This window comes from Saccopteryx leptura, chromosome 10, assembly GCF_036850995.1.
Source record: "Saccopteryx leptura isolate mSacLep1 chromosome 10, mSacLep1_pri_phased_curated, whole genome shotgun sequence".
NCBI classification, from domain to species: Eukaryota; Metazoa; Chordata; class Mammalia; order Chiroptera; family Emballonuridae; genus Saccopteryx; species Saccopteryx leptura.
This window is the reverse complement of record NC_089512.1, coordinates 44,121,856-44,145,044: the sequence shown is the minus strand read 5'-3', so window position 1 is coordinate 44,145,044 and position 23,189 is coordinate 44,121,856. Positions and strand designations below refer to the sequence as shown.

The 23,189-nt window shown below is 56.3% G+C and overlaps 1 protein-coding gene across 1 annotated transcript; it reads right to left on the bottom strand.

Moving 5' to 3' along the window:
- Window positions 1-1,037: 1,037 nt before the first annotated feature.
- On the bottom strand, window positions 1,038-22,811 carry LOC136381841 (dynein axonemal heavy chain 1-like). Its single transcript, XM_066350357.1, has 27 exons — window positions 22,786-22,811; window positions 21,989-22,146; window positions 20,179-20,390; window positions 19,049-19,347; window positions 17,514-17,664; window positions 16,590-16,783; window positions 16,275-16,500; window positions 15,629-15,748; window positions 14,842-14,924; window positions 13,708-13,849; window positions 13,078-13,233; window positions 12,470-12,668; window positions 12,110-12,390; window positions 11,365-11,577; window positions 9,672-9,836; window positions 9,063-9,184; window positions 8,797-8,902; window positions 8,043-8,222; window positions 6,903-7,043; window positions 6,176-6,339; window positions 5,816-5,929; window positions 4,908-5,096; window positions 4,516-4,621; window positions 3,097-3,210; window positions 2,499-2,648; window positions 1,379-1,465; window positions 1,038-1,265 (listed from the first exon to the last, which is right to left on the bottom strand). Exons 1-27 carry the CDS (start codon window positions 22,809-22,811, stop codon window positions 1,038-1,040), a joined length of 4,326 nt encoding a protein of 1,441 aa, XP_066206454.1.
- Between the last annotated feature and the right edge of the window lie 378 nt (window positions 22,812-23,189).

Genomic DNA, 23,189 nt, shown 5'->3' with positions numbered 1-23,189 from the left:
CTCACCCCCAGGCTACCACTGATCTGACTTGTATCTCCACAGATTAATTTTGTCTGGTTTTTGAAAATGCATCATAGAGTAATACTCTTGTGTCAGTTTTAGAAATTCATCTACATTGTTACATATATCTGAAGATTATTCCTTTTTTTATTCAGTGTTCAGTCATTTCTTTATTTCAGGTTAAATAATATTATTTTGATCAGGGGCAGGGGCTGGTGAGGCCCTAAGCACGGAGCCTGGCAGAGAGCAGGAGCTCTGCTCACAGCCAGCTGTGCTTTCCAGGAGGGCTGTCATTCCCTGACAGTCACTGGAGAGGGGGCAGACCACATGGGCCGGCTCAGTGTCAGCTGTCACAGGCCCACAATCAACTCCAGCTCAAAGCTGAGAGCGTTGCCCCAAGTAAGTGCTGGCCCATACAAGGCCAAATCCCAGGGACAAACTCCGAGGGTCAGGCAGAAGCTTTACTGACCCAGACCAGGGATGTAGGGACAGCCGCTGACTGGAGACGGAACAGCTGCTGGCTATGTGGGAGGGAAATGAGAGCATCACTTTGGTGCCAGACTGCGTGTGTGTGCGTGGCAAGCTAGGCGCTGCCACTCAGGGATCTGATTTAGCCAAGACAGATAGAAGTTCTGGGTAACTTGGGGACCCACTACATGCACCTGGCATCTGAAATGGGGTCAGTTTTTGGAACTGAGCCTGTAACCTGTGGGGTCTGTGCTAACTCTGATAACTGTCTGAATTTAATTGAATTTTAGGACACCCAGCTCGTGTTGGAATTGGTTGGTGTAGGAAAATCCCACACATCTGATCTGGTGTCAGAAGTATTGTGTGAGAGTGAAGCAGTTTTTCCTAGAGCCATCAGCTGAGGAGTTCCAGTAGAGACAGGGCTAGGGGTACCTGCCTGCCCAGGGGCTGCCTGACGGAAAGCCCGGCCCACAGCACACCTGATCAGGCAGGCATGAGGGCCCCTGGGGCTGGTCTGCTGTCCCCGTTCCCCTGCCCGGGACCCCAGGGAGGCAGGAGCCAGCTTTTCCTCAGACATCCAAAGCACTGTGGGTAGGGGCCAGGAGCTCACCATCCACATCCTTGAGGTTGTTCTTCTCACAGGCCCTGCGGATGGCCTTGTCCAGGATGCCATAGTCAGTCTCCTCCTCCTTGATGGTGGGGAACAGGTCAGACACGATCCCAGAGAAAAGTTTGAGGTCCTCCTGCAGGAACTTAGGCACGTTCACGTCCCGGATGGCCCGGAGGCAGATCAGCTCCTGCAGCGGAGGCCAGAAGAGCCTTCAGGGTGGCCCGGGCCGGACGTCTCGCTGGCTGGCCACTCCGGAGCCCTCTGCACCCTCTCCCAGGCAGCCCTCTGGATTGAGCGTACCTCATCCATGCTGGGGTGTTCTCGCTTGAGGTTCCCGGCAGCTGAGATCACAGTTTTCACAGCTCTCATCCCAAAGTCATAGTGATCCTATTGCCACCATACAGAAGGAGGGGTGGGTGGGCGCTGTCCCTTTGGGGGCTTCTGCCTGGAACACTGCCTCCCACCCGGTACCTGGCCCATTGCTCAGCTTGCAGCTAAAATGTCATTTCTCCTGCATATCGTCGATAACCACCTGCATGCCCCAGCCTGGGCCAGGTGACCTCTTTGTCCCCTTTGTCACCCTCAACTTCACCATCCCAATGGCCCCTCCTTTTACCAGGTTACGTATTCTGTGTCCTCTGCTTCACTCTTGGCCCCTGAGTGTAAGGACTCTGCCTTACTTGCAGCTAAATTCCTGCAGTGCTAGCATAGTGCTAAGGGCAGGGGGTTGCTTGAGCTTTTAGTCACAAAGGGAACAAAGGAGTTTCCCATGTGTACCATGAACAAGTTGGCCTCAATGGCCTTTGAGCTTCCAGTGGTTTCTTGTAACATCTCTCCAGACCAACCCTTTCAGCCACAACAGGGCCCATTAGCATACCGGGAACTTTTTCTGGAGCTATTAGGAAAAAGAAACTAAGCTGGTTGCATGTGAGCCCATACAGAGCTGGGGCTCATCTCTGCCACTGCAGAGGGGGAACTGACAAAGAATGGAGTGAAACAGGAAGCTCATCCACCAGTGCTGGTGCTTGGACCAATGGTATCTATGGTCTCAGCATGCTGAGTAGAAGGTCCATGGCTAGGAGGCTGAGGTGGGCGACTGGGAACTGGGAGGCTCAGGTGGGGAGCTGGCTGTCCCACTGTCCTCACAAGACCTAGGTGCACTCGATCTACCATCTTGAGTTGTGTGGCTCTTGGCCTCCTAGTGGCTAATCCTCCCCTGCACCTGAACTAGCCGGGGTGAGCATCTGTTCCTGGCTCCTGCTTCAGCTCCCTGTGTACTATATGGGCCTGGCCAGTCTCTTAGCTGCTTAGGGTCTCAGTGTGCTCAGCTGAGAAATGGGCATGTAATTCCTACCTCTTGGGGTTACTGGGGATAGGCAGCAGCTCTCAGACCCTGGAACCTGGTTGGGGCAAGACCTACCTGGGACCTGAGCTGCTCGGAGGACAGCTTGAAGGTGGTTGTGATCTTCTTGGCCAGCACATTGGCCTCATTGAAGCCAAAGGAGTAGAGGGAGATTTCAGCAATCATGGCATAACCTGGAACCATCATGACCACAGGCCGGAAGAGAGCCTGGTGTCCATGGCGCACACGTGAATGGAGAGGCAGACAGACCTCCCCTCTGAGAGCACTATGCGCATTATGGGCTAGCTAGTCCACAGGAGGCAGCTTCACTGCCCTCCTCCCTTGCCGATGCCAGGACCCCCCTTTGTAGCATGCCTGACATAGTTGAGGCTTACACCTCCCTGTGTCTGGACCACTCTGCCCATTAGAAACTGTTCTTTGTGTTGACCTGAATCTGCCCCCGACTTCTCCCAAGCCTGGGTGGGGACAAGCTTGGGGCCTCCTTTTCATGCCTTGGAATAGGCCTCTGGACCACTGGGCAGGAGCGCTGCCATGGGGAACCACAGTTCCTGACATTCAACAGCTGTGTGCCTTGTAAGCTCTTTAGCATCTGAGCTCAGTCCACAGGCTCTGGTGCCTCCCAGTGCCCTGGGTGGCCTTCCAGGCCTGAACTCACCTTCAGGTTATCGGGCAGCTCAGTGCGGCCGGCATATCCTGGGTTCATAGTGATAAACACTGCGCAAGATGGCACGAGTGGGATCTCAACGCCCTCAAACATGAAGCGTCCCACCTAGGGGTGGCAGGGGCTGACTCACCTGCCCTCCTCTGGCTGGATCCCCTGTCCCCTGTCCTGACTCCCTCCTCTGGCTGGACCTCCTGTCCCCTGTCCTGACTCCCTCCTCTGGCTGGACCTCCTGTCCCCTGTCCTGACTCCCTCCTCTGGCTGGACCTCCTGTCCCCTGTCCTGACTCCCTCCTCTGACTGGATCCCCTGTCCCCTGTCCTGACTCCCTCCTCTGACTGGACCTCCTGTCCCCTGTCCTGACTCCCTCCTCTGGCTGGACCTCCTGTCCCCTGTCCTGACTCCCTCCTCTGACTGGATCCCCTGTCCCCTGTCCTGACTCCCTCCTCTGACTGGATCCCCTGTCCCCTGTCCTGACTCCCTCCTCTGGCTGGATCCCCTGTCCCCTGTCCCGACTCCCTCCTCTGGCTGGATCCCCTGTCCCCTGTCCTGACTCCCTCCTCTGGCTGGACCTCCTGTCCCCTGTCCTGACTCCCTCCTCTGGCTGGATCCCCTGTCCCCTGTCCTGACTCCCTCCTCTGGCTGGACCTCCTGTCCCCTGTCCTGACTCCCTCCTCTGGCTGGACCCCCTGTCCCCTGTCCTGACTCCCTCCTCTGACTGGATCCCCTGTCCCCTGTCCTGACTCCCTCCTCTGACTGGATCCCCTGTCCCCTGTCCTGACTCCCTCCTCTGGCTGGATCCCCTGTCCCCTGTCCTGACTATAGCTGGTCAACCCAGACTGATCCCTGATCATGGCTCTTCTCTCAGGATCTGGCCTCAGACCTTCAATCCAGGGGGCTACCCGTGGTCCTGCCTACCTGAGGTCTTCACAGATCCACTATTTCCCACATCCAGTTCCTGACACTGATTCTGCTCATATTGAGCAAGTTTAGCTCTGACTGGGACCCAGGGCTCTACTGGGGTGGGGCTGGGGCACCTGCCAGCCTCCCAGCTCTTGTTCCCAGGAGAAGTGCTGGCCACTCCAAACAAGGCTAGAGGAAGGACAGATGGCTGAGGCTTTGTCCTTCTTGTGGGAGGAACCCCTTCGCCCACTGCAGCTTGGACTGGGAGCTACTCCCAGAGTGGGGTAGGGTTGTGGGGCTCTCTGACTGGCTACAAAAGCCCTCAGGGACAGCTACAAGGGGGAGGGGGAAGTGCCCAGTCCCCTGTCCAGTGACAGAGGCTGGGCTCAGGTCAGGCTCAGTGCCTGGCTTCTCACCCTGAAGGGTGGGGAGTCACAAGACGGCAGGGGTGTGGCAGCCATTGATGAAGTGATGAGGTGGTGACCGGGGGGAGTGGGAGAGGGTGGCTCACCCGCTGTTGCTGCGCCTTCTGGATGGTGGTGATCTGCTGTGCCACCACGGACAGCACCTCAATATCAATGCGATTGAATTCGTGGAAGCAGGCCCAGGCCCCAGCGCTAACGAGGTAAGAACATGAGGAGATGAGGAGTTTAGGGTCCACCTGGCACGTCCAGGAGCCCCTGTGGCTCCATGGGGAAGAAGCGGTCAGTGGTGATCCCTCTCAGCTCAGCCACGTACCCACGGCCCAACATGCCCCCCCAGTGCCCACAGGGGCTGAGCCTTTGACTCCTGTTATCCCTACCCCGTCCCCTCCACTGTCTTGTGAGGCTCCTCTCGGACAGTGTCCCCAGGAGAGCTCAGCCTTCCTGCCCTGTCCTGTGCCACCCTCACAGGCAGGCTTACCTGGCCAGGCCCTTGAAGAACTTGCCCATGGCCATGAAGTCAAGCTGATCAGAGCAGTTGAACACGACAGTCTGGATGGCCAAGGCCTTGCCCAGGTCTTTGGTAGTCTCCGTTTTCCCTGTGCCAGCTGGGCCGGCTGGGGCGCCCCCAAACTTGAGATGCAAGGCACCGGTCAGAGTCAGATAGCACCTGAAGGAGTGAGAGGAAGTGAGAACGCCCCACACACTTCCCTCGGGACTCCCACACAGGGAGAGTCAGTCTCCCTTCTTGGGCCCCATGGGTGGGCGGCTCTGGCTTCTCTTTCCTCTCAGGGCCCGGGGCATGCTCAGCCCTGGCGCTGGGGTTAGGACTGCAGCCTTTGTGCTTCCCCGCCCGCCCTGCGGCCCTGCAGAGCTGACTCAGAAGCGCACTGAGAAGGCCGCTCTGTGGCATGTTGCCCTCCCTTACTAACAACCCAGACTGAAAATCAGCTATTAAACACAGCTGGTAAGAGAAAAGGACAGATTGCTTTAGAAGAGAATTGTTCACTTGATAAAGGGACTTGCCCACTATTTCTCTCAAGATCAATCCTTCTGGCACACTGAAAGGAGGATTTAACTGAAAAAATTGTAAACTCACACCCAGTAATGTTTATTGAGCTATGAGCTTTATGTATCAGCTCATGAAATTCTCATAACCACCCTGAGGAAGCCACAGAGCAAAGTAAGGCACAGTTGGATTGAGTCAACTGCCCAAGGCCACTCAGCCTGTGACCGTCAGGGCTGGTTTTAGACCCAAAGCCTGTGTTCCTAACCCTGCATGCTTGATGGACTGACTGGCTGTGCCCTGACGTACCTACTCTTCTGGGCCAGCCAGAGCTGGAGGAAGGGTCCCAGTGTGGGAGGGCACGTGGCCAGGGGAACTCTTACCTGTCAGTGAGGGGTGTGATTACCAGCCTCCCACTGTTGCCTAGGTACTCGTAGCCATAGATGAACTCAGCATTCACAGCTCGAATGTACAGGTTGTCATTTGTCCAGTAGTACCTGGCATTGCAGGGAGATGGGTCCCCAGTGAGAACATGAGGCCACCATAGGCCACCAGTCAGGGTATGTGGTTGAGGGGAGGAAGTTCTTTTGGTGACTAAGGGGATCAGGTACCTCTGCCCAGCTTATCCCAGGGCTTCAAGGGCCAGGGATAGCAATTGTTGATGGACTCTGTCACCTCTCCTGGCCCTAGCCTGCAGCTGCTCTGCCCCTGGGTGGCTGGGCTGGGGACCCCTGCCTCCTCACCTCAGCTGTGAGATCCACTCAAAGTCATTCACACTGACCACGTTCTCCTGGATCAGCTTGCCCACCACATCCTTGGCATGGACCTCAATAACGATTAGTGCTGACAGCACTGCCCGCTGCATGCGGGACAGCTTCCCCCGCACCAGGGCCACCAGGTCACTGAGCTGCAGGAGTTGGGGGACACTATCAGGAACAGCCATGCTAGGGGTAGGCTCTCTCTCCTTTGCATAGAGGTAGGCTTTCACCAGGAACAACCCCTCTGTCCTGGGGGCTTCCGATGGTCTGGAATGGGAGGATCACAGGGAGGGCACTGGTCACGTGAGAAATCAGGCAGGGAAGTAAAGAAAAATGGAGGCATTCACATGGCATCTGCTTCCCTGTAGTGTATGTTGCCACCTGAACCTTCCATGGCCAGGTGGTGGAGCACGGTGAGGAGCTCGAGGAAGGAGTGTGGTGAGGAGCCCAAGCACAGAGCTGGGGTGGTGCAGGACACAGCTCCCTCAGACCATCAGAGAGGGACACCTCCCTGGCCTCAGCTCTCCTCAGACCCCAGTCCCTCCACCAGTGGCTGGTCCTGAGACACTCATTTCTGGGGTGTTTGACTTTATGTTCTCTGAAGAACAGAGCCTCTTTCAGGCTCAATACAGGGGAAAAGCTCCCAGAGGGCCCAGGCTCTCCCGGGTGCAGGGTGTGTGTGGGGAATAGATGATGACCCCTTGACTCCCACCTGCCGGTAGAGCTGCGGGAACAGCGTGTTACTGAGGTTGCTGGCCTCCAGGGCCTCTGCCACTTCCATAGTCCAGTAGGTCTGGCACCCAGCAATGGTCACCTGGCCAGGCCAGTTCAGAACCCCCTGGGTCCTGGGCATCTGGAAAGATAACACAGGCAGGGCTGACCCAGGAGCTGCCAGTCCTGACCCTGCACGCTTTTTCCCCTTAAACATCATCTGTGCTTTGGCCTTTTTTGTGTGTGAGAGAAACAGAGAGAGACAGAGAGAGGGACACATAATAGGAACAGACAGACAGGAAGGGAGAGAGATGAGACGCATCAATTCTTTGTTGTTGTTGTGGCACCTTAGTTGTTCATTGATTGCTTTCTCATATGTGCCTTGACTGGGGCACAGCAGTGTGAGTGACCCCTTGCTAAAGCCAGTGACCTTGGGCTCAAGCTGGTGAGCCTTGCTCAAACCAGATGAGCCCGCACTCAAGCTGGTGACCTCGGAGTTTCGAACCTGGGTCCTCTGCATCCCAGTCCGACGCTCTAGCCACTGTGCTTTGGTCTTTTGAACTCTGGGCTTAAGTTGCTAATTCCACTTCAAAAGCAGAGAAGTCATTAAGCTCTGGGCCTCTCAGGGGTGGGCAGAGTCATCGCTTCCTCAGCAGAAATCTTGAAGCAGAAGGTTGGGAACACAGAATCAGGGAGATACAGCCCTGGATTCAAACCCTGGTTCTGTTACCTGTGAATTACGTACCTTTGGGCAGAAAATACCTCTGAACTAACTTTGTAGGATAAGGGCTAGCCCACAGCCCCACTGTTGACTGTGGGGCTGGCAGAGGTAATGTGGGTGAAGCCCCAGCCCAGGCCTGGCACACAGTGAATGCTTGAAACATAACAGTGACTGATTGTTATTAGGAGCTAGTCTCATTTTCCGGAGCATACTTTTAGATTCCTCCCTGAGCGGGCCTCAAGAATCCCTGTCCCCAGAAATCCCCTGGCTGACCGAGAGTAGCAGTAGTCAAGGCTATAGCTTGAGGATGAGGCAGGCAGGCAGCCCAGCTCATCGTGGTGGAGTCAAGAGCACTGAGGAAGGAGCAAACAGAAGGACAGCTGGGCCGGGAGGCTGTGTTTGGTGGGAAGCGTGACTCACTGCGGGGTAGGCCTTGATGGCCCTCTCGATGATGTCCCGCACGCTGGTCTTCATGCTGCGTTCCACCTCGCGCAGCCAGTCCTCCACGTTGCTGGACGGGTAGATGGAAAAGGATAACTGAACCTCCTCACCCTCTGCTGAGTACATGTGTGTGATCTCCAGGTCCTCCTGGAACAGCAGCTGTGGACAGGCGGGCAAGAATGGGAATGACACCACCCACCATAGCCCCAGGGCGGACCTGCCTGAGCCCTTCACGTTCAGAAGACAGCTCGCCTCAGGGGGCTCCACCTGAACACCTGTCTGGGCTGGGCCTTCCCTGACTGTGTGTTCAGGCAAGATGGCTCTGCCTTGTCCCTAGCTGTGGCCCAGGCAGCCCCCTTGGGGAAGGAGGATAACCTGCCTGCGAGTCCCCCTCCTGCACAGGCCTGTGCAGCCTCTCTTGTAGGCAAGAATGAGGATAGGGAGAGCCAGGAGCCTCTGGTTTCATGGGTTGCTTGACCCAGCCAGCACCTCAGTATATTGTGGGAACAGGGAATGCCTGGGTGAGTTCAGAGCCAGCCGCCACCCCCGTCCTGAGCTGGCGGTTTTGCAGCTGACCTTCCTCCCACAGGCCCCAGGTGCATCTCCGAGGGCCAGGAATCTCACTTGCCACCTCAGTTCCTGCTAAAAGGACTTGGGGCTAGTTCCTGCTAAAGGACTTCCTTGGGGAAGGAGTCCCATGCTCCTGGCCCCAGCCCCCAGCCCGATCACCCACCGAAGCAATGTTCTCGAAGCACTTGCGCAGGTGGGGCTGCACAGCAGTGGGGTCCTTTGTCTGGGACAAGATCTCAAGTAGTTCATCATCGGACAGGAAGTAGAATCTGGCCAGGGAACAAGGGTAAGGGAGTGGGTAAGGCACTCCATGGGGCCCAGCTACCCTAGTGCCACTGACAACCCTGCACCTTGGCCTGGGTGGGGTTCTCAATGCACCAGCCGTGGGCAGGCACTGACAAGAGTGGGCATGGGCCAGGCGGTGCCCACCTGGGGAAGGCGCTCCTCTTGGTCTCCAAGTACTCGCTGAGGCCCTTTTGTACCATGTCTAGCAGCTTGTTGCAATCCCGCAGGCTGTCCAGCAGCCTCTGGTCAGAGCACACATGGATCACCTGCATGGCCAGGCCAGAAAGAAGCTGGAAGCGAGCACGGTCCAGCTGGGAGGCAGCAAGGTGGGCTCAAAGAGAACCCTCATGGGCCAGAGACCCTCAGTGGGGCCTGGGAAGGAACAGGGGCAGGAGAATAGCCCTGAGCTAGGGTTTGCATCCATCACCCCTGTCAGTCCCACAGAAAAAAGTCCATGGTCAAAAAAAGTAGGGTTAAACAAAGCCAAGAGATTTGATTTGCTGCAGGACTTATTAGGACTTTTAAAATACTATTGTGGACTGTAAATGTCCTCAAAGAAATCCTGTGTTGTGCTTCTGAGGAGTATCACTTATGACCAGAGAGCTCACTTGGGAACACAGGCCAAGCCCAAAGCCCTGAGCTTGTTCTTTAATTTTTCTTGTTCAGGGAGTGATGAGACCAGGAAGCTGCCAACAATGTGACTGGGGCCCTTGGTGGTCCCAGCTTCCCCATCCCATCCCCATGTGAGCTCACCTCCCGGTTCTCATAAGCGTTCTTCATCATCTTCCTCCAGATCCGTTCCATTGTCTGGTAGCGCTTGCTCTCCACAGGCAGCTGCCGGTTGATGTCCTCAGAGCTAAAGATGGGCTCCTGGTAGAGCCAGGACTGCTGGCAATTCAGCCACTCCTCCAGCACTTCCTGGGCAAGGCGTGGACTGTCAGAGCCCAGGGTCCAATAGGGGGTCTTGGTGTGATAGACATTTTATTAGGAGCTAGTGGCATCAGAGCCAGTGTCTGTGGGGAAATTTCTATGGTTCTGTCAGCCTCGTACTCTAAGGAACAAAGAGGCTGCATGGATGCCCTCCAGAGAAACCCCAAGTCCCCCACAGGATGGCCAAGCCTCCAACAGAGCCAGGAAGCCTCTCTCCCCTCGAAGGGAACCACAGCTAACTCAGCAAACCCTGAAACAACAGGAAAAAGCCTCAGTACATGGAAGACCAAACCAGCCTTCTTGCCTGCCAGCTATTTGGGGTCTATGACTCCAGAATTTTCTGAGGTGTATTGACTTGAGCCTGAGATCTCTAAAATACTCTGAAACATCAGTCCAAGAGTGAGATGTCTTTAAATACAGGTTACTTTTCTCTAAATGCTGCCTCCAAATTCCCTTTTCAGGATTTATCACTTTTCTTATCAATCCAAATTCATTCATTTGTCCATTCATTTACTCATTAATCCCTTCCTCTTGAGATGCGTGCCATGGCCAGCTCTGTGCCAGGCCCATGTGGGCACCGGGAGAAACACATGGGAACAGGATGTGGCCCCTGCCCTCGAGCAGAGCACAGTCCACTAAGTGGCCAGCTCTGCCTCTGAACCACCACGGGCTTGACATGAGCGACGGACTCTGTAAGAGGCACTGACCAAGGTCTCTGATGGGGACACCTTGCAGGCAGGTGTGGGGGAGTCAGTGAGGACTGCCTGATGCTGAGCTTTGGAGATGGAAGGTAGGGATGGAGCTCAGGGAAAGGGACAGTATGAACAAAGGCAAGAGCCCCAGGGCCAGTGCTGGCCAGCTGCGGTATCTCTGGGTAGTCCGAGGAGCACACAGATAAGCCCTCCTCACTTGGGTTCTGGCCTTCACTGCAGGTTTCCGAATAGCTTCCAGGAGGCCCCAGGGAAGGGGCTGTCTGAATTATACAGGTAGGTTTGACCCTAAGACAGTCTTCGAGGGCTCTGGGGACAGCCCCAGCCACTGGCCTTAAAAGGTCTGAAGAGGGACAGCCTCCAGTGCTCTGGAGACCTCACCCCAAGCCAGCTCCAAACGAGCCAGGAATGGGCGGCTCTGCGCAGAGCAGGAGAGGGCACTAGGAACATCAGGGCCTTGTGGTGTCCGGCCCGGAAAGGTCCAAGACTGGAGGTCCTAGTTGCCCCGAGCCCAGGCAGTCCTCACAGGTCCGCTGGCAGCTCTCATGTCCCTCCCCAGCGACAGCTCCTGACCAAACAGTGGCCCAGCCCCACGTCCTGAATTGCCTTCTCCAGCAGCTGAACCTCAGAGGTGGAAATCCCAATTCTGTCACCCTCCCCTGAATGAGGGTCCTGTCAGAGAGCCAGGAGCTGTGCAAACCTGGCCAAGGCTCTCCACCACTTCGAGCCCCACCCAGAAACCATAAAGAGCCACTTATGGGCTGTGGGGATGGGGGCAGAATAAGGGAAGGCCATGGACGGCCCACCTGGGTTAGCTTCAACCTGTTCTCCCAGGAGTTGATGCGTTGCTCAAGCGGCTTCTTGTAGGGCGAGAAAGACATACTCTGGGTCATGACAATGTGGTCATCAAGCAGCTGTGAGGCCTCGTCTGGGCTCCTGAGGAGGTAGGTCTCTGTCTCCTTGTAGGGCAGCACGTTGAACAGGATGCTGGACCACTCCTTCTCCATCTTGTCCAGTGCCTGGGATAGGGTACAAGTCAGGCTGAGTCCTGGGAAGGGCCTGGCCCACACTCTGCTGACCAGCACTGGGCAAAGAAGAGCAGGATCTTCCCGGCCATGGCCTTCGCTTGGGCCCCTCTGGCAAATAGTCTCTACCTGTCTGGTCAACAAATCCTCCACAGGACTTCATCTGAATTCAAGGCCAAATGGCTCTCACACATGTGCTGATGTGTACAACAAGCATGTACACACAGATGGGGAGACAGCTAAGGCGCCAGTTAGGAGCTCCGGTCCCAGTTATAGCCCTTACTGGCTAAGTCACCCTAGCCACTTGCTGAACTTCTCCAAGCCTTGATTTACTTATCTGTTAAATGAGGCTAAGTAACTTGAGTGGAGTAACTGAGTAATAACTGAGATGGTAGACACTGCTAAGCTCTTCACATACATTAACTCACTTAACAAAATGCACCTTAACTCCAGTGCCTGGTAAAGGACCCCCGGGATGGGGCGCAGTACTGCCACCCTCCTATGCCTCTGGGCAGGGCCCAGGCACGGCAGGGTGAGCCTGCCGGCTGCCCATCTGCTCAATGGCGTACTCCTTGCCGGCCACCTCAGCCACCTTGCTGATGTTCTCGATGTGGTCCTGTAGGTTCATCTCAAGGCAGCGGGCGAAGGTCAGGTTGGCCTTAGGCCTGACATTTATGTTGATCTCACTGGACAGCACCTCCCAGTGCCGGTTCCTCATGCCAGGGTTTCGCAGCCCCTGGATCAGCGGGATGTATGGCTTGAACTCTTCAATGCGGGCCCGGATGTCCAAGGCCACGTCCCGGCAGGCTGCCGGGCAGAGCAGGCAGGTGTGAGCAGCAGCCAGCACAGGCAGCGGAGCAGGGGATGAACTGGCTTGGCCACCTACCTGGGATGTCCTTGAACTGCTTCACACACTTGTGCATGGTCTTAAAGGAATCAATGACATTCTTCTCCAGCTGCTCAGCGTCAATGGCTGACAGGGGGTCGTTCATCCAGCTCTGGGACCAGCGCAGCCAGTCGGAAGCTGTGGTCCAGAGGTCCAGGTAGGGCTGGAACTCCTTCACCATCCTGGAGAGCTTGTTGTACTGTAGGGGCAGAAGAGCTGTGGCTGCCTCGGGGTGCTCTCGAGTCTCTTGCCACGCTGCTTCTTCTTGGGCCAGGTCCTCTCTCCCTCCTTTATCTTGATTGCTGTCCCTGATCCTGTCCCTGTGGACTTGGTCCTGGCCTCCCTTCTTCCTGCCCCCTGCAGGCTTTAGGCTCTGAGTGGCTGAACAAGGCCTGCACTGACCCTCAGGCTTCTTGCCTGGTTCCAGCCAGTCTCTTTGCTCCGAGGGGTGGATTATCTTCTCTCTGCAGCCTGATTGGCCCTGTCCCCCAAATACCAGGGCCCTGCCACCTGGCCTCTGGGTTCTGATATGGCCACAACTGTCATGGGCTCTTCCTCAAATCCTGGGGGTAGGGGAAGGGGTGCCGCAGGAGGCCTACATTAGTGACCTTAGTGACCGGCAAGCCGAAGATGTGTTCACGGTTGTTGTAGAGCACAGCCAGCTGCTGGCAGTCCTTCAGCTGCTTCTTGACCCGCCGCACCTCATTGGCGATCTCGTGTGCTCGTGTGATCTCCACGTGGGTGGAGAAGCCAGCTACCACCAGCTGTGGGCCAAGGAGCAAGGAGTCAGAGGCTCTGCAGTCCCACGCATGCCCACATGCACCCAGGGAGTCCAAGGTCCCTGGACATCAGCACCTCCCAGTTCTGAGGGCACATTCTTCTGTGGGAATGAGCAGGTTCCTGGCCCATCGCAGGCAACCGACTGCCCCATGGTAAGCAAAATCAGAGAAAGACCCAGTGCCCTGAATGCTGTGCCCCCTGCGCACTGGGGCATGAAACACAACGGAAGAGCTGGGACTCTGCTACTCTGAATTCTTCTGGAGCTAGCTCTGGTTTTCAGTTCATTCTTTGAGACATTTGTTCACTCATCTACCAATTCTTCTATCGAACATTGACATAGAAATTCCTGAATACAAGAAGTAAGTCCTGGCCCTGGAGGGGTGCGTGTGTGTGTGTGTGTGTGTGTGTGTGTGTGTGTGTGTGTAGCCAGTCCTAGCAGAGCCTCAGCCAAGCCCTACCTGCAGCCCTTCCAGCTTCTCCTGGAAGTTGTTCTGATCCATAACCTGGATTTTGTGGAACTTCTCCTCATCTTCGATGTGCTGCTGCCACACCATCTCTATCTGCCCGAGGATCTTAGAAGGCCAGTTGTTGGCAGCCCATCTAGATGAAGCAGGGGTGGGGGTTGGGGGAAGTCACAGCTGAAATCATGGGGTGGGCAGGCCACGCAGGGGCACCCAGGGTGAAGGGGAGAATGGGATCCAGAGGCAGCTGACCCCAGCCAGGGTCAATCACCTGGGAAGTAGAAGTGAGCTGACAGGCAGCCACTTCTTGGGGTGTGGGTCTGCCTGGCAGGGGAGACAGTCCTGCCTGAGACTGTGATCTGGGAGCTGTGGTCAGCATCCAGAGTGCTGCAGATCCAATGTGCCCAGTGCAGTCAAACGGTGGTGGCAGTGGCAGGGAGTGTTGGACATTAGAGGACTGATGTTGAGGTAAAGGGACAGCTTCCAGTCTGCCTTTCCTTGGTGACTAACCAGGGTCACCAGGCCAGCTTCCTTCATATCAGACCAACTCTCTTTGCCTGGCTGAGATGAGGCTCTGTAGGATTCAGGGATTCTGCCTGCAGCTGGCCTAGAGATGTCGACCCTGGGAGAGGCCCAGCCTGAGCACCAGGATGCCCTATAAAATGGGTGTCTAGAAGCTCCTTGGCAGGGCTCTTAGGAGAGAGTGCCAATCTCTCCTGTCCCGTGAGGTCCTGGAGGCAGGACAAGGCAGCTCCAAACTGAGGCCATTTCTAACAAGCTGAGTGAGAATAAATGCTCCTCTCTCAGGACTAGGTTTTGCCTTCTTTTCCCAAGGAGCTCAAAGGGCTCCAACCACAAACAAGGGGCCTGGCTGATGATGGGAGAGAGAAGGGGACAGGGTTGGGGACAGGAGATTCCCCAGGCCCACAGGCTCAAATGATTTCCTTCTGCCTCGCTGGCTACCTGTCCCTGGTCCTGAACCACGTGGAGCCATGGCTTCTGGCTTCTGGCATCTGGGCAGGCATTTCTGGTGTGACCACACAGTGTGGCCTCAGGGATAGTTGAGAGCTGCTGCAGCTTGTCACCTCCGCCCCGCCTCCTGCTGTGAGTGGGGATCAAGCTCCCACTTACTTGTCATTGAAGACATCTGTGCTGAGGTTGTAAAGGAATTCATCCATGATCTGGTAGTTATCCACGACCTTCACAATCCGCTCCTGCAGAAACAGGTGGTGATGGGAATGCAGGTGTGCCTGGGCTCCCCAAAGTACTTGGGAACTCGGGAGAGAGTGTCCTTTTCCAGATAAGTGAGGCCCGGGGTGGGGAGGAGGCACAGGGTGCAAGGCCAGCATTGGCTTCAGAGCTCTAAAGGCGATGGGCCAGGAACCTGCTCATTCCCACAGAAGAAAGTGCCCTCAGAACTGGGAGGTGCTGATGTCCAGGGACCTTGGACTCCCTGGGTGCATGTGGGCATGCGTGGGACTGCAGAGCCTCTGACTCCTTGCTCCTTGGCCCACAGCTGGTGGTAGCTGGCTTCTCCACCCACGTGGATATCACACGAGCACACGAGATCACCAGTGAGGTGTGGCGGGTCAAGAAGCAGCTGAAGGACTGCCAGCCAGGTTGCCACACCTCCAATCGTCAGCCCTTGACCCGTATCTTCTGCCCTCCTGACCTCCCAAACAGCATAGCTCTGACCCACCATACACCAAGCCTCACAGCTGCCCTGAGCCCCACCTGTCCTCTGTATCTACCTCACCTCTGGCCTCCTGGTTCCTGATCTTCCAGCCCCTGCCTTCAGACCTGAACAACGGCTCCATGACTCCCAGTCCGCCAATGCCCGGTGTGCGCACCTGATCTCTAGCCCCACCAGGATCCTGGACACCACCCCTGCTCCCTGGCTCCCATGCATGCATTTTACCTCCAACCCCACCAGCTTTTCAGGTATGCCCTTCATCCACTCGCGGAGCTCAGCGAGCTCTTCTATGCTGTTGGGCTTCTCGTAGATCTTGCGGCTGGTGCTGCGAAACTCTTCACAGACCTGGTGGTGGGAGGAGGGCACTAGGGATGCTGAGTGCCTCTCCCTGCCCTTCCCTGAGGCCTGCTCCTCCTTCTTGGTCCCTAGTGTCTCTAGACAAGTAATTGCTCCCACGCCACCACATCCTACAGCCAGCCCACTGGGGAGCTGAGGCCTTGGGGTGGGGCAAAGGAATCACCCAGCATACTTCTTCTTCCCATTTCCTGTGCACGCATGCGCACGCATGCGCACGCACATACACGCACACAGGACTTCTGAGGCCTGCACTTGCACACCCTCAGCTCTGTGAAATGATCTTTCTCAGGGTGTCCTTCATGAGGGGTGCCCAGGTCTCTACTAGTCTAGAGGAGGAGGTAGAAGTACCAGCTTTCTCGACCCCCGCCCATAAGGGATAGCTCCATGCAGACAGGCAGGGTTAAGGCAGAATGACTTCCAGATCCTTCCACCGGGGCATCTTGCTTGTGGGGGTTCACCACGTACGCGACTGTACGTGTTGCGGTGGTCGTGGGGCTGGGTGGTGGGCACTTACGCTGACCACCTCCTTGTGCAGGTTCTTGGCCAGGATGTCCAGCATGGACGTAGCCAGGGCCTTGCGCTTCTTGGACAGGCTCTGTTTGACGTTGTCGGTGTTGATGTAGAAGGGCCCGATGGTGATGCTGCTGGGCAGCGAGCTATCCAGGGTCTCCTTCTCCCGCAGGTGGGTGAGCACTGCCTCCCGCACCTCCTCAGCTGATGGGCAATGCTCCTGGTAGGCCCTGCAGACGGTGGAGCACATGAGGAGCAGAGGATGGTGAGAGGGTGAGGGTCACACAGACACACAGACACACTCAAACGCCGGACGCACCTGAGGAATGTGGAGATGTCACTGTTATTCAGCTCCAGGTACTTTTTGTACTCCTTGGCGTAGGCCTGCAATGGGACCATGGCCTTGTGCACAGCGTTGGCGATGGTGGCCCTCAGCTCCTCCACCAGGGGCTCGTGAAGCCCCACGGACTCTAGCAGGGGGTTTCCGCTGATGAAGATGTCCTCCATCACCAGCTGTGGAGTGGGGGAGGCACAGGACTGGGTGAGCCACAGGCAGTTGGGCGGAGAGGTTGGAAATGTGATCCAAAGACTGTTTGGCCAAGTGCAGAGAGCATGGGGGGGGGGGTGAGGGCAGGGTTGGGACTGTGGACCGATACAAGGCTAGGAGCCCCCTGGGGTCCAAGAGGCAGCGTCTTCCTGTCTGTGCCTGACTCAGCCCATCGCCGAGGAAAGAAACAGATGGGACAACCAGGCTACAGATGGCTCTGGCTGACCAGCAAGGAAAACAAGAGGGGACTGGAGTTCCAGAGGCTGTTGGACCAATGGCTTGGGCTCTGCGCTGCTCTGGTAATGAAATGGGGACTTTTGACTAGAGTGTAAAGGTTGGTCTGTGTCTACATCTTAGCTGGAGAGAGAGGTCAGGAGCTGGGTGGGATCTGAGTCAGACGTGGCTGTGGCAGCTTTAGATGAGTGAACACAGTTGGCATCATGGGTCTGACACTTAGCAGCTATGTGACCTTAGGCTAAACTGTAAGCCTCTTGACAAAATATGGATGTTGATGGCTCCCAATTCAGCTTATGGTAAGGATGAAATGAGCTACTCAAAAATTAAAGGGCTGAGCACACTGCAGCCATGCGGGAGGCACATGGGAGAGCCGAACTGTCCTAATTCTTGGGGCAGCGTGCCGGGGCTATGGTAGCCACGAGCAGCCAGGGCAGCAGTGTCCTGGGCCTTGAGTTGTACCTTCTCCAGCTGTGGCACTGCGTGGGGGGCCAGGATGCCCTTGTCGAAGAGGTTGAGCAGAGATGTCTCGAATTGCTCTAGCGGTGTGCTGTAGTGCACCCCTGAGCTGTCCAGCACCAGGTCCACAATGAACAGAGGGTTCTTCCGGGGCCTGTGGGGTAATGGCCAGGCTGACCACGAGCAGAGTCCTGAGAGGTCTGTGTGCAGCAGGCCCAGCCCTTTGCCCTTTGGCCACCACAGTGGCACTTGAGCTTTCCATGCACAAGACTTGCCTCTTCCCTCCTCCCAGAAACCTCCAAGTTACCAGAGAGAAAGATCCAGACCAGCTAAACAGGCTCTGCTGCTCCTGCCATTTGCCCAGAGTTCCATGGGTACCAGGGAGAGGAAGGGCCCCTTACGTGGTCTTGAGATCATCAGCACAAGTTTGCCACACCCTGGGCACCTGCAGTTCTCCACTCTCCCTGGGATCCCACTATCCTTGGCTTCAGATACTCACTACATGATAACAGCCCTCAAACCTGTATCCTAGCTGGGTCCCCACTCTGCACTCTGGATTGCCAACCACCCACCGACCCACATGGACCTCCAATGGCATCTCAAACATCCTGTGTCCCCCAAATCCTGCCAGCTCCCCGCAGGGCTTGCTCTTAGGGGTGGGCCCCAGAATCAGCCTTGTCTCTTCCCCTTATACATCCTCCTGTGACCAGACCCCACAGTACTGTGCCCATGCACGGTCCCACACCTCTCCCAGCAAGTCCCAGCCCTGCTACTCCTTGTCAACAATGGCAAAAGCCCAGGTGTGATGCCTGTCTCACCTGTCCCCACAAAGAGCATCATTTCTGTAATGTAAATCAGATCATTTCTTTCCTCAGATAGCTGCTGACCACACTTAGAATAAATCCAGCCCTGACCATGACCTCAGGAGGCGCTGTGTAATTAGGCCTGGTCCCTGCCATCTCATCTATGTCACCTGACCAGCTTTCCCTGTACCCACCCCCCCACTCCAGCCATAGCTGTTGGCCTTTCCTTCCTAGACTACCCAATCCTGCCTCCCCTTCGTGCTTCTGCACTGCCGGCCCCTCCACCCGCCCAGTATCTCCTCACAGCTCGTCTCCTCTCAGTCTTAAGTCCTGGTTCAGATGTTACCTCCTACCTGAGCCCCTGACAAAAGCCCCTTCCCCCCCCCAGGACTGTCACAGCCCCTGCCAAGATTGGCAATGACTGTGTGTTTATTTCTTGCTGTCTGCCCCCACCCTGTTCCCATAACACCCTGCCTGGTTCATGTCTGAAAGACTACTTCTCGGCTGAGTATCTCAGTGACTGACAGAGAGAATGAAGGTCAGGGTGGGAATGAAGCCAGGGCTGGTGGGACAATCTCCAGCCACCAGGGTGGGGGCCTGATATCCAGCATCTAGCAGTAATGGGCACCCTGACCCTGGCTGTCCTCGTCCCTCCACCCTGCAGCACTCTAGCCACTGGGACCTGGCAAGGAATAATTCCAGTGTCAACAAGTGCCTCAGCCAGCAGGACGTCACCTGTAGGGGCTGTTTATGAGGTCTTCGCCCCAGACCATGTCATCAGGGCAGTGGAGCACACTGCAACAGGCGTCACTGATGAACTGTGAGAAGCTAGCCAGCGAGTCCTGCACCAGGAAGCGCAGTGTGTCCTGCAGCATGTACTTGACCAGCGCCATCAGCTTGCGCAGCTTGGACATGAGGTACACCTCCCAGTTGGTCTCGCAGAGGTTGTACCAGCCCTTGTTCATATCCCGCAGGCTGCTGCGCATGGCCACTTTGAGTGTGCTGATCCAGGTGTCCTTGAGGAACATCTGCACCTGGAGTGGCCAGAGGGCATCACGCAGCCAGCCCAGGGAACTGCTGCCCACAGTCACACGGAGTGGCCACAGAGGGCATCACGCAGCCAGCCCAGGGAACTGCTGCCCACAGTCACCTGGAGTGGCCACAGAGGGCATCACGCAGCCAGCCCAGGGAACTGCTGCCCACAGTCACCTGGAGTGGCCACAGAGGGCATCACGCAGCCAGCCCAGGGAACTGCTGCCCACAGGTGCCATGCTCGGGAACTCTGGGAACCAGGGCGCTGGGGCAGCCTCAGGACTCAGATGACCGCAGAGGGATCTCCTCCAACCCCAACTTACTGACAATTCCTGCCAACCAACACCCTCCTGTGACCCTCCTGTGACCCTGGTAACTAGAGGTTCTTTGAGGGAAGGAGGGAGGGGAAAAAAGCAGGGCATCCTTTCAGCCAAGGGAGAGACAGAGATACCAGGAATGAAACAGAGATACAGAGAGAAAGGGAGCTTTTCTCCTAGGCCATTGGCAATGGTCTCCCATGGGAGTGACCCCCTTCTCCCTTGTACCCAGTCCTCAGGTAGATATAGGGGTGCATAGGGTTCCCGCTTTTGCTTCAGAGGCCACCAGGGTTGGGATGGAAAATGACTGGTTCTCCTTTTCTCTCCAAGGTGAGCCACCCCTGTAGTGCCCACCCCAGCCTCCTACAGGTCTGAGAAAAGCCAAATTCTTATAGTAAGGAGAGCCTCACTGCTGACGGATCAACCCCGGGCTTCCCAGGAGACCCTGGTCTGCGCTTATCAGCTCCAAAGCCCTCGCCTGCATGCCGCCACTCTGTGCCCTGGGTGCCCACGCACCTGGGAGAAGGTCTGGGACTGGATCTGTTCGAACTCTTCCAGGCGGCAGTACTTAGAGAGGTTCGAGTGGAACAGGGACACGGCGGTGACTTGGTTGCACTCAGCCCGCACCTTGCTGAGGGCTGTGATGACCTCTGACCATGTGAGCAGGGACATGAAGGTGACGGCCTCCTTCTGCTCCCGGAATGGGTACTTGGGGACACTCACCAGCCCTGTGGGTGTTGGAGCCAATGGCCAGTGTCATATGGGCCTGGGACACACCAGGAGTCAGGACGAATCTAGAGGGACATGCTCCTGCCTCCTCCCCAGAAGAGACACACATGCCCCAGAACCCCTCTTTTTCCACAGCCTGTCAGAGTGCCCCAAGGCCCTGAAGCAAGGTGCCTGCTCTGGGATCAATCAGTGATTTTCCCCCCTCTGGGTCACAGACCCACGAAGTGGTTGAAAATGGCAAACTCTCTCCCCATCCACTCCTGCCCACTCTGCATACAACCTCTGGTGCCCATCTGAGGCCTGCCCTGGTGTAACAAGAGGGAAGATGTGGGTACCAAGACCCTTAGAATGTCCACTGTCCAAGCCCGATGCAGATTCCTGAGCACTTTGTGCACACAGAAGCTGGGTCCAGGAAGAGAAGTCAGCAGGGATTGGGGAGCTCAAAGCAAGGAGGGGTTGGGAGGAACTGGCACCTACTCTGTGACTCGGTCTGCCACCCATCCAGTGGGGCTGCAGCAATGCAAACCTACTCTTGCTATTGAAGAAAGAAAGGGTTGTGTGTCCCTAGGTCAGACAAGAGCCCTCTTCATCCACTTCTGAACAACTATTTTCCTAGTACGCATTTACCTTGCTACTTCTGCACTACTCAGACTACTACTTTTAAAAAGAGCCTTCGCCCTGGCCGGTTGGCTCAGCGGTAGAGCGTCGGCCTAGCATGTGGGGGACCCGGGTTCGATTCCCGGCCAGGGCACATGGGAGAAGCGCCCATTTGCTTCTCCACCCCTCCACCGCGCTTTCCTCTCTGTCTCTCTCTTCCCCTCCCGCAGCCAAGGCTCCATTGGAGCAAAAATGGCCCGGGCGCTGGGGATGGCTCTGTGGCCTCTGCCTCAGGCGCTAGAGTGGCTCTGGTCGCAACATGGCGACGCCCAGGATGGGCAGAGCATCGCCCCCTGGTGGGCAGAGCGTCGCCCCTGGTGGGCGTGCCGGGTGGATCCCGGTCGGGCGCATGCGGGAGTCTGTCAGACTGTCTCTCCCTGTTTCCAGCTTCAGAAAAATGAAAAGAAAAAAAAAAAAAAAAAAAAAAAGCCTTCGCCTGACCAGGCGGTGGCGCAGTGGATAGAGCGTCGGACTGGAATGCAGAGGACCCAGGTTCGAGACTCCGAGGTCGACAGCTTGAGCGCGGGCTCATCTGGTTTGGGCAAAGTTCACCAGCTTGGACCCAAGGTCGCTGGCTCAAGCAAGGGGTTACTCGGTCTGCTGAAGGCCCCATGGTCAAGGCACATATGAGAAGGCAATCAATGAATAACTAAGGTGTTGCAACGAAAAACTAATGATTGATACTTCTCATCTCTTCGTTTCTGTCTGTCCCTATCTATCCCTCTCTATGACTCTCTGTCTCTGAAAAAAAAAAAGCCTTCATCCACCACCCCAACAGCACCCCCAGCTCTCCAGGGAGTTAGGAAAAGGAGGGGAATCAATGCTGGGGACAGGATAGATGTAGGTGAGTGTTGGGTTTATAGAAGATCCTAGAAAGAGGGGTTGTAGGGTCTCTGGCCATGTGAGTGGCTCTAGGACCATCTTTGCCCCATACCCTCACCTTGTTTGGGCACCTCCTCCTCCTCCTTTGTAGGCAGGGTCACGTAGGAGAACGTGTTGGGCTTGGAGGAGACGATTTGGTCAAAGTTGATCTTGTTCATGCTGCGCTCGTAGTCTAGGTTCACTTCTCTGGAGAGACTGCCGAGGTGCTCCAGAACCCTGTCCACGGGGACGGGACAGAGGGGAGTCAGGGGCCCCATACCCTGTCACCCTCACACTGGGGCCCAGGCTCTGCTCTCGTATGGCCTAAGGTCATGAGTTTGGGGCTTCCTCTGGCATGGACACACCTCCCACCTGGACCCTGGGCCACTGACCTTTGTTACCCTCTTCAGCTGCCTCTTCCATGCCACTGCCACCCTGCGTCAGTCCCTGACTCTGCCTATTTTGCTTCACTTCTCAATGTCACCTAGTGCAGGCCACCCTCCCTGCCTGGCTCCCTCACTCCCACCCCTACCCATTACAATCCACTCCCCACTAAACCCAAATCTGATCACATCCTTCTCTTGCTTAAAATCCATCTCTGGGTCCCCTGGGTCCTAGGGTAAGGCCAAACCTCTTCCTGGAACCCAATAGCCCTTCTGTCTGGCTTTGTCCCCCCTTCTTCTTAGGACATTTTCCCTGTTCCCACCCAGTTCGGCTGCAGGCAGCCCCTCTGAGTTCCTGGAGATGCTGAGCTCTCATACACCTCAGAGCCTCTGTATACACTGTTCCTTCTGGCAGCCACGCCTCATCAACCTAGCCCAACCCTCCTGACCAGCCTAGCTCCTCTCGTGGGGTTTCTGTCCCGGACATATTTACCCTCTCTGGATGAGGGCAGGCCCCATTTATGCTCCCAAAGTGCTTTCCCTGTCTTGACACGCCTACTCCCCTCTGGTCAGTGAGCATAGGGTGAGGGACAGTGTGTACTTGGGGCTGTATTCAGCTCTGGTCATTTCTCCAGAGCTTGAACAAGGACTAGTATTCTAAGGGTTCTCAGTACACATGTGTTGAGTGCACACATAAAGAAATGAATGAAAGCATATTCATAGCTCAGGGCCTCATGTGACAAGCAGTGGAAGCTCTGCTGGAGGTCTCCCATGACATTCAGGAGCCCTTCTCATGTCCAGGGACATCACCCAGTCCATGGCCTATAGCTCTTTTCCATGCTTCTCCACGTCGCAGCCCAGCAGGCTCAGCTCAAGAGCTGCTTCCTCCAATGATCA